Source organism: Gymnogyps californianus, chromosome Z, assembly GCF_018139145.2.
Source record: "Gymnogyps californianus isolate 813 chromosome Z, ASM1813914v2, whole genome shotgun sequence".
Lineage (NCBI taxonomy): Eukaryota > Metazoa > Chordata > Aves > Accipitriformes > Cathartidae > Gymnogyps > Gymnogyps californianus.
The window spans coordinates 57,768,716-57,779,573 of NC_059500.1; the positions used below are offsets into that span (position 1 = coordinate 57,768,716).

Here is a 10,858-nt window from a genome sequence, read left to right on the forward strand (position 1 = left end):
CCTACATCTCAGCTGTGGAAAGACTGTCCCACCAGGTCTGTTGAGTCCCACATTGGGCAATGTGGCTCCCTGTTGGGGAAACGCACTCTGGTCTCCCATGTGACAGGTGAGGATGCTCCCCACGATAGTAACAAGGACTAGTCTTTGAGAAATCTGTAGTTCGCCTCTTCCCATTGATCATTTTATTGCTAAAGATTAATTTATACACATTTTTGTTGGATACAGAGGCTGTCATTTGTAGCTGGAGTGAAGTATGATGATAAGCTCTTCTGTCACATGAAAGAGAATTTTGTAAACTTCTTGAACACATCTTTTAGAAATGTTTCGTGCTTTGTCTCTAGCATATCTGAAGTTACATACCATAACTACATACATATCTCTAAATTACTGCAGAAAACAAAGTAGGATGTATTGTTGGAGGAAATTTATGAGGTCATGTGATCATAGTGTGTATTCCCAAAAGAGCTGATGAGAGACTCTAATGTGGAACCCGGAGGCTGGTGTTCCTTGGTGTGTAAGGTCTTGGTGTGTGACTCTGCAACCTTTAAGTTAAGGTCTAAAGGCCAAAAAAGTTCTCTAACGAGACCTGCAGAATGTAGACTTGCAACATGAGAGAAGCACAGGCACAAAACCTTCAACTTAAAAGGATGCTGTGTCACATGAAACATGCTAAGGGACATGTCCAGATATGCAGGGCTTCCACAAATGACAACATATCTTATTTGCTGCTGCATTACACCCATAGACGTCTGGAATTTATTATTCTATTATTCTGTAGAAGGATAAATAAATAAATAGGTTTTATTTGGGTACATGCAGCTGTGTAGAGACTACACAACCCTTATTTCAGACCCAAAGATTACACTTGAAGCTGAATGCCCCTTTAGCTGTACTTCTTGTTAATGGTTTGGTTTTGTTTAATGCTTTTCTTTTTTTCCTCTTTTTTGTGTGTGTGGTTTAAGGTTCACTGAACCCATTGTGGAGCAGGTAGACTTCTGCTACATATCATCGTTTTGTGGTAGGGATGGCTAACAAACCCTGTTGTAGACGTTCGTTACACAATATACTGTTGAAAATTATGGATGTTCAGTTGTCTCTGCATGAATTTCAGCAGTGAAAAGGTTACTTGAGAGGATAGCATGGGTGGGGGCTGGCAGTGACATCAAGCACTCTGTCCAAAACACCTTGTTTTAAGAGGGAAGAGAGAGAGCTCGTTAGGTTACCGTACATTAGAGGGGCATGACAGCAACTTTTTCCTCAGCCAGCTGGAACTCCTGCCTGGTTTTCCTGCGGAGATCCCAGATGCTCTCTTGTTTGCCTGAAACAAAACTGGCAGGTAGATCACTCGAAAGTTAAATGACTTCATTCTGTTCAGTGTTTTCTCGCCAAGGCTGTCTCTTGTTGTGAATCTTCTTTAGATTCAGATTGTGAGCGCTCTGCTTCTAAGAGGGAGTTTGGCTTATTGTATTTATTTGGTGTCATTAATTCCAGAGGCAGGAAACCCCTCTACATCTGGCAGCTGATCTTGGCAATGTGGAGCTGATGGAAGTGCTGCTGAAGGCAGGCTGCGATCTCAAGACCGTGGATAAGGTAGACTGCATTCCTCACACATGCAAGGATTATGTGATTTTTTTTTTTTTTTTTTATAACCTTCTTCCCAGAGATGCAGGAAGCACTTGTTGCCAGTTGTCTTTCCTAGGTAAAGCTAACTGTTAGTTGTTACAAAGGAAGTCTTCTTTTAATATCACTGTACCTCCAGCTTGCAGAGATCTGAAATGGTTTTAGTGAAGAGATGTAAAACTTCCAAGCTCCGTAGTTCGAAGGGTAAACTCTGCTGCCAGAGATCTCTGATGGAAAAAAGGACTAGGCTTACAGAGTGGAAAACAGCCGTCAGCTGTTGTAACTGTGCACTCGCAGCCAGCTTCGTTGCCAGGAGAGGCACAGGTACTGCCAGCTTCACTAATTGCAGCGATGGTGAGTTTGCCCTTTAGCACTCTGGGACATCTGGAAATGATGGTGCCGCGTCCCTGAGAAGCCGTCCCAGATCTGTTCAGGCGGGTGCTTAGACCCTGTTGCTGATGTTCAGCCTGGAAAGACTGAGGCAAGAATGGCAATGGCTGGAAGAAGGACCAAAACAAAGAGTCTCTGGGGAAGTGCTTTTGAAAGGACAGAGTACCAAATCCAGTTTTCACAAATTTTGCTAAATTACTGCAAGATTGAGCTTCCCTTTTTTATACTGTTACCACTGTATTGATTTTCTGTATGATTGAACTGACAGATTTGATGTTTATCATGAGCAAAATCTAGCTCTTTAGTAATTTAAAAAAGTAATTTTCATACACAAAACTGTCCTGATGAGGAGTAAAGCTTTATGGACTAGGATCATCTCTTTTTTCCCTAGCCTGACGTGAGGCTCGGGGCTCTGAGTGCGGGTGACATGGTTGATGTGTTTTGTGAGGCTGAGGTAAGATGCTGCATTGCAGTTAAGCCCTCCCATTCAGAGTCATGCCTACACTAGCTGGAGAGCTGCAGTTCTCATAGGGCCTAACCTAGAATGAAATCTTGTCCACTTTAGACAGTGCCTTAGCCATTGGAAAATTGTCTCTACCTATTCATATTCCAAGGGCAGGAACAGAAAATTACTTCTTATTGCCCGTTTTGACCTTAAGCACCTGCAAGCCTTTGGGCTGGATAGTGCCCTGGTATTACAGCAGTGTTGACAGAGTTCAGGGCATGTTATAAGAATATGGCTCTGAGCCAGCACAAGTTCTGTCACCTTTCTGCATTGGTTTTATTTCTTGGAGTAGCTTTTCCCTTGCCTGTTTGCTGGATGACCCCTGAGACCATGCCACCGCTGGGAACATTCGCAAGTACAGCCCTCTTTGAACTAAATTTGTGCTGAGATGCCAAAAATGTTCCTGTCCTTACTGAACAGTAGGCAGGAAAAGGGGGAGCCTGCTTCGATTGCACAGTGTTTTCCTGGCCTCTGTGCCCCGGCAGCAAGTGTCCTCAGTCTCCAGAGCACGTCATGCATCTGCATGAGTTGCAAGCTGTTACAGCTCAGGAAATGCTCTCTCGGGAGCTCTTTCTTCCTCCCATCTGCAGATATAATTGTCACTAGTTGCAATTGATAGTGCAGAGAGTGCTCCCTGTGTGCAAGACTGCCATACTACATGTGCATGCAGGATGCCAGCGGTGTCTGCACTAGCACAGGAGGCCAGAAACACCCCCTTTTTCTACCCCCTCCCCCTCCCTGCAAAATGCAGAGCACCTTCCCAGAGGTGGGACCCAAGGAGCTCTTGTGGTCTCCGGGCTCTTCACATAGAAAGTACGTCTATGCTATAAAGATTTTATGAAATGTAAATTCCTTGGCTTCCAACATGATGCTTTTCTAAAAACAGCCTAATTAGAATGATCTCGAGCAGATCCAGGAGCTAGAACTCAAAAGGTATATATTAAGGAACTTTATAATAGCTGGAGAGTTGAAATGCCTTATAATTTAATTACTGAACCTTCTAATTAAGGGGTTGGCTTCTTTTAGGTCTAATTTTCTAAAATGCCTAGCACTTGATATGTGGAGAATACCCTGAATATTTAAATCTGAGGCAGTTCTGCTCAGTGCAAATCTGCCAAAAATAGACAATTGCAGAGAGAACTGGACAATTGCAAAGAGAACCCTGTAGAGCTGCTGAGATGCCTTTACGTTGAAGTGTTGATAGCAGAGATGGGTTCAGATAAACTAAGCAGTCCTCTGCAGCTGGAATTAAAGCACTGGCTTTTAATTCCTTTGACTGCCTGTACTACCCATGAAAAATCACCTACAGTTGTGCTCACTTCAGTTGTCATGAGAAAGTCATTCCCACACTCTTTTCATTCTGTGAGCCAGCTTCTCTTACCATCCAAAACAACACACCGGTCTGCCCTTAAAGTTGGAGGCTTCCAGCTTTGCCAGGCTATCCACCTGAAATGCCAGTTTAACCATAACATGGGAATGGACTGTATTTGTGGTAGTTTTCAGCCTGCAGATGCCTGGGCTTGCACAAACTTGGAAGCAGTGACTGGCGAGCGCAAGCTGGTATGAAGCACACAGCAGTCTGAGTGCAGGAGGTTTCTGAAAGCAGCTGTACCTCACCAGAAATTCTTTAGGTGGAGTTCAGTGTGGGAAAAAACTGACCACCTCTGGGCTGAGGGGATACAGCTCATGCAAAGCATAGAACTTTGTAGCTACCCTGAAGCCATAAAATTGTAGTAATGAGTTTTCTTGAAAAAAAGGGATGGGGCTCTGTAAACAAAGCTCCTGTGTTTCTTCTATGATATACTTATCCTCATTTATATAAAGTTCTGATTCACTGTCTCTGCTTTCAGCATGGAAAAACTGCACTAGCTGTGGCATCAAGGAGCAATCACGCCCTCATTGTAGATATGATCATTAAAGCAGAAAGGTATTATGCCATGAAACAGGTAAGAGACATCTTTCATTACACTGGGAGAACTGTAAAGGAAAAGCCGATTCTGATCTTGAAGTGCCTTTTGCCTGAGGCGGTTCCTTTTGGCAGGTTGCAAGACTAGCCTTGATAAAGTGAGGTTAGGATTGGCAACGGGAAAGTCTCTACCCCATCCAGGTTTTATTCCTGACTAGCTGTAAAACTGTAGGCAGATCTTATCATTTTCCTGCATCATGCTCTACACACAGAGATAAAGGGGTGGAGAGAGATTCTGACCCAAATTCAAACTGTGCCATCAGCATCAGGGCTGGGATGACCTGAATCCACATTGATCCCTGTGTCCTTTGGTACAGCACAATCTGTGGTTGAAAAATGGTGGAGTGCAGGTGTCCATCACTCCTTTGCTAGTAAGGGCTCAGCTGCTTTGGCAGGAGCTCCCTTTTCTGTTTTATGCGTGTTAATTATAAAATGCAATCAATGAAATGGGAAAGAACCAGGCAACAAGTGTGAAGGACACGGCTTAGATTGACCTCAGATTGTCTGAATTTCTAACCTTTCCCTAGTTGTTATTTAAACATAGGCTGCTTAGTGATGGCCCTCCTAAAGGGCTGAGAGTCAGATATATTAAAATATAGATGACAATTATTTTGGCCTGTGTTGACTATCCCATGTCACTTATGAACCTGTACACGCTCTACAGGCGGTGTGTGTCTGAACAAAAAAGCTAAGCTTAGTACCTCTTAAAATCAAAGGAGTATTTGGAGCTGGGCTGCTGGTGAGGCCCATTCTAGAGACATGCCTTGAAACTCAGACCCAGCCCAAATGGGTCTTGAAAATTCAGCACATCTCATGTCACAGGGTCTTAACTGGGACCATTTAGAATTCTGAGAAAGTTTATTTATTCCGTCAATGACAGTTGTAGCAATGAGCCACAAAGAACCTGCTATACCTACATACTCGATGAAAGGGAGCTATTTCATACAATGGTGAAGGTTAATTTTAGGGCATATTAATGCTCCATAGATTAGTCTTGTATTGGTTTGCTCAGTTTTTGTTGTTTGGAGCCATAGGTTTATGTGGGGTCCCTGAGAACTGGTTAAATTTGCTGAGTTTTGACACAATACAGTTTAAAATCCCCAAGCTCTCTCAAATACACTCTTTGTTCATGGATTGGTCCTAGTGAGGCAGTAAAAGACATCTCTTGTAGCATCCACCATAAAACCTGCAAGAAGGAAGATGCTAACAGAATTTACTTCTGTAGAGCAAGTAATTCTGTGAGCACCAGAGCTAGCAAACTGCAGCAAAAGGACTTGTGAAAGGAATTCACTTGGCTGTCAGCTCTTGCACTCTCACTGCTGAGCTGCCACACAAATCTGGGACTTCATTCTCATTCCTGCTTCCTGCTAGGGAGTGTTTGTTTTACCAGGTTAGCCAAGTGCCTCCCAGGGCGGTATAAGCATACTGATCCTGCCAGAGAGCAGGCACATGAATTAGCCGGTCTTTTACCACCCCACTCCAGCCCTGCGTGTCCAAATCCGTGACACTTAATATTACAGGGCATTGTGCTGGTAAATCACAGATCTAGATTAATTATCATGAAAAACATCTCCACAAACTCCCTGTATTGTGTATATTTGATTTGCATCAGTTCAGCTGGAGTTGTCAGGTACGTCATTGTTTCTTTTGGCTTAAAGGGGAATTAGAAGTGAAGTCATCTGTTGCCAGGGAAGACAAGTCTGACAGCAGTGAGCCCGTAATGCTCCTAAGCTCTTGGCATTGTTTACTGGATTGCCTGAGGAGAAGAAAAGACGTTTAAGCAGATGATTTTCTTCAAGAGCTCCACAGATGTTGGGAAACAGAAACATAAGTGTTTGTATCCCATTACCTGAAGCTAAGAGCACAGCCTTTGGGAGCAGCTTAGATCTTAAGAGTTATGGAATATGACGTTGTTCAGGTGGTGTTACCATATAGAAAACCACAGCATTTTGAACTATTATTGCAAGAACTCTTTTTGTTACATTGAGCTGACTTATCACCTGTGACAAAGCATTAGTTACAAAAGGAAATGTCATGTTGCTGTGAGGAAGTGCATGATACTAATGTGTGTGAGTGTCTTGTTCTCTCCGTCTGCCATTTTTTCTATTTACTGTTTCTACCCAACACTTCTCTATCACTGCCCAGGCTGTTTTTGACTGATATGAGGGCTGCTGTTACTGTCCCACCCTGCCATTGCCTAGACACACAATTAGCAGCAAAGAGAAGCTGTGCTGCTGCAAAGGGAGGAGAAAAAACGGTTTTTTTGTTTGTTTGCTTGTGGATTTTTTGTTGGTTTTGTTCTTTTAAACCTCAGAAGAGAAACACTGAACTGGGGAGAGCCTGAAGCTGTCCCGTAGAATCTCCTAAACCTCACGTTGCATGTGTCAGGAAGCATGAAATAAAGTCTGCACCAGGAAAATGGAATCAAACATACATGACAAGGCTTAGTTACTGAACTAAGATTTTTTTTTTTTTTTTGCTTGCAAGACTCTCATAAGGTTAGGAAATAATGCTGTTGTATTTTTCTGAATTTAATCTGGAATGGAGTATTTTATGTTTAGTACTTATAAAATGTGGCATGCTGCTATTTCCTTTTTTGCTTAGTATCTGCTTTGTAATCCTGTATCAACTTCCTGAAGACATTTTTCACTTTGGAGACTGATTTAAAACAGGACTAGCACATAAACAAAATGAAACATAAAAGTAGTTTGCGCTTACCTACACTAGGAATGCGGCTTTTCCCTGGGCACTGCTCAGCTAGGGCTGAAATCACTGCTAGACATGGCTTTTGCAGAGGTGCCCAAACAAGAAGCAACCCCATCACTCCTGTTGGTGAGCCATGCATACGGTAGCAACATCACTTTTAATCTGGAGGGTAAAATGCTTGCAGTTTTGGTTTCTATCTGATTATGCTTATGCAGGCAATAAAACTAGATCCAGGTTCAACACGCACGTGCTTATTGGTGCTTAAATACTTTGCTGAACAGGGCTCCGCATGCTAAACCCAGCGGCTCATGCTGCCATCACATGACCTGGTAGTCCCCGCTTCAGCCGAGCGGAGCTGACAGGGCAGAGGCAGGAACAGCTTGAGTAAGCGCCACGTCAATGGTGCCTAGCCTTTTCTCAGGGAGAGGTTAGCACTTCCAGAAGCAAGAGGAAAGAATGGTTGGGTTGAAACCATGTTCAAAATGTGGCATAAAAAGTAGCTGGCGTAGTACTTGCTGTTACTTGCTATTGTGTATCAAGTGCCAGAGAAAGAAAGTGGTTTATTTTGCCTTTAACTTAATAAGACTTAGCAACAGACACTGGAGGGCTTCGTTTCTGTTCTGTTATTAAGACTGTAGTAACATCATCCATGCTAAGACATCTTCCAAAGAGCTCTACTAGCCAAACGTGGTTCCTTTACCTGCACCGAGCAAATCACCTGTCAGTAGCTACATATGGCCGTACAGGACACAGTGTTCACTGCTCACTAAGCAAAGATTCCCAGCTTCATTACAAAATTCATCATCTGCTTTCTTTTTCAGGAACATCTAGCTCATAGTGATGACGGGTCAGACTTCAGCTTGTCCTTCAAACAAGATCATAGTACACAGACCAAACAAATCCGTTCCTCCCTTTGGAATCTAGCATACAACCAGTTAAAACCCCAGGAATGGAAAAAACTGGCCCTGTTCTGGAAGTTCACAGATGAACAAATTAAAGCTATTGAAGAACAATGGACAGGTGACAATATCTGAATGGCTAGACATAATATATAAGCTATAAAACCCACAAGGCAGAGTTGCTTTTTAAATTATATGAGTATCACAGATACACACTGGCTATACTGGTCTTATTGAAATTATGAAAAAGAGCAGTGAATGGATACAAGCTGTGTTGCTGGTTCCTGGGAAGCGGTGCTGTAGAAGTACAAGCCACTTCTCCCTCTTGGCTTGAAGGAACCTTCTTCATCTTTGGAAATTAAAAATGGGAACAGCGAGCAGCATGGAAAGGTCTGGCAGGTCACGCTGCAAGTGAGGACCGGGGAACCTCGTGACACAGGAAGACCTTGTTCATGCTCTCTCCTCACAGCTGCCATGAAACAGCAGTTTCTGGTTTCAGGCATCTCAAGTGCTGAGAAAGCAATACTGCCGTAGCACACATTGTACTTTTTTACTACTACTCCAGGGTATATTTCCACATGTTGAGGAAAAATGAAAGGAAAAAAATAATTTTAAGATGTATTAGCTATTTTTTCTCCCTTCACAGTAGCCTTAGGATAAAACTAGAATTTTTGTTTGTTTTTTTTTTTAACCTTTGTAAGTGTCAGTCTTCATTTTGCTTCTACGTAAGAAAGGAAATAAGAGTAAATGAGTAGGTTTTAAAACCTCCTGGAACTCTAAAAGTGCAAAAGCACAAAATACACTGTTTGTTTCCAGCATACAGAAAAGACAAATACTTTGTATATTGCACAGGGACAAAAAGTTACAAGGAACATGGAAACAGAATGTTGCTCATCTGGTTACATGGTACATTGCTGGCTCATCAGAATCCTGTCAAGCGTATATATGAAGATCTGGTGGAAGCAGGATTTCAGCCTTTAGCTGGTAAGTTGTTACAGAGCACATTACGCTGTCTTCTGCGAGACTGCAGTGTGGTGCTGAGGTCCCTGCTGGTGCTGGGAAGGTGTGACCGTGGCGGAGCTGGAGGACACTCTCTTCCTTTCTGGGACTCTGCCCTTGCTGGGGGGTGAGGTTACTTGAGGAAGAGCATTTAAGTGAGACTTGAGATTTCTAAAGGAAGATAAAAATGTGCAAACTTTGCTTCCCTCCTTTGTCCTGCAAACATGGTTAAAATGTGATTGGCCATCCTTCATTTAGATTAGTCTGACCTTGTAAAAAGCAGAGCATGTCAAGCAAGTGTTTTCTCCTCTTACTTTACAGAGAAGATCAGAGCTGCAAGTAGCACTGACATGGACTCAAGAAAATGTGCAATTTCATGAGTTTGTCAATAAAACACGGCATATGATGGAATTAGATGCCAGATGGAAAGTGACTTTCAAATACAAATACCATCTTTTCTGGAAACAAAAACCTATTTTGAAGTTGTATGACTTTTTCCAAGCTAGAAGAACTTGCACTCCTGAAATATTGGTTAGCTCTCTCTCATATGCTTGCCATAAAATGATTTAAAGAATTTAAGAGTGAATGGCTGGCTGGTAATTTATGACTATACTTCTAAGCAAGAACGACCCCCCTACAATTTCTACACCTAGCTTAACATTGATACACTAATTCTGTATTGGAACTGCAAATTAAGCTATTTTGTGTTTGACATGAAATGTAAATGAGATGTTTTCTACCTGAAAGAAATTAAATTTAATAAGTGAAAATTATGTGTATAAATCAACACTTCCAGAAATAGGTTGGCACTTGGCCTCATTTGGGATTCAGGCCTTTATAAAGTCTTGCTAGGATTATAGTGTTCCTGTCTGAAGAAGGCTTTTCTCTTGTTTAATTAGTGCTAGGATTAGGACAAGTCTTTCTTATTCAGCATTTGATTTATGTAGTGAAAATACACAAAAATGTCACGTCTAAAACCATGTGTGGCTGGCTGCAGAATTTTCTATCATGGCACAACCTTGTATACATACTCAAAAAAGAACATTTGATATTTAACACTTAACACATCTAGCAATTATTTACCTATTTCTTGTTCATGTCTTGGATTAATATTTGGTAGTGTCTTGCTGAACATGTTTAAAGGTTTTCTCATTATTGAATATATTTCTATCTGAGAAATTATGTAAAACTTCTATCTTTGCAGTCTTCTCTATAACAAAATAGCAATAGTTTTATCATGTAATGGAAGAACTGAATTGCCTTGTCTGTCTATATATAGCTAGCATTATTTTGTACTGAATCTTATTGTTTGTACTAAGAAGATGATGATCTGTATCTTAGTCTGAAGTCTTATGCCTAACTGCCCTCTTGTGTGCAACCTGTTTTGACATGGCTGCAGACCATCACAGGAATATGGAGAACAGACTGGTAAATCCTCAGGTTTTATAATTAGGGATCTAAGATCACAAACTCTTAGATCCTGACAGGTATGCATCAAGTTCTGCAACATTAGCTTGGAAAATGAGAATGTTTAACAATTTGATGAACTCGGTTACCTCACCTGGCCCAAGTCGCACCCTGGGTGTGAAGGATACCGCCCTGTTATGCTTCATTTAAGTATGCTGTTGTAGGATATAATTAAAATGCATGTCAACTACACTTAGTTGCATAAGCAACTAAAAGCTTACGTAACAAAAGTAAATTTAATTTTCACTTGAAAGTAGATATTAGTAACATTGGGACTGAACAAAGAGATTCAGACAAAAATCACAT

General features: G+C 41.7%; 1 protein-coding gene across 1 annotated transcript in view; it reads left to right on the forward strand.

The window, feature by feature from the left end:
• The window catches only part of ANKDD1B (ankyrin repeat and death domain containing 1B), a 31,570-nt gene extending 22,105 nt beyond the window's left edge, over positions 1-9,465 (forward strand). Inside the window, exons 11-15 of the mRNA XM_050913491.1 lie at positions 1,492-1,590; positions 4,366-4,461; positions 8,009-8,207; positions 8,939-9,070; positions 9,407-9,465. Of these exons, the coding sequence (XP_050769448.1) occupies positions 1,492-1,590; positions 4,366-4,461; positions 8,009-8,207; positions 8,939-9,070; positions 9,407-9,465 (585 nt within the window). The remainder of the gene's footprint in view (positions 1-1,491; positions 1,591-4,365; positions 4,462-8,008; positions 8,208-8,938; positions 9,071-9,406) is intronic.
• Positions 9,466-10,858: the final 1,393 nt, after the last annotated feature.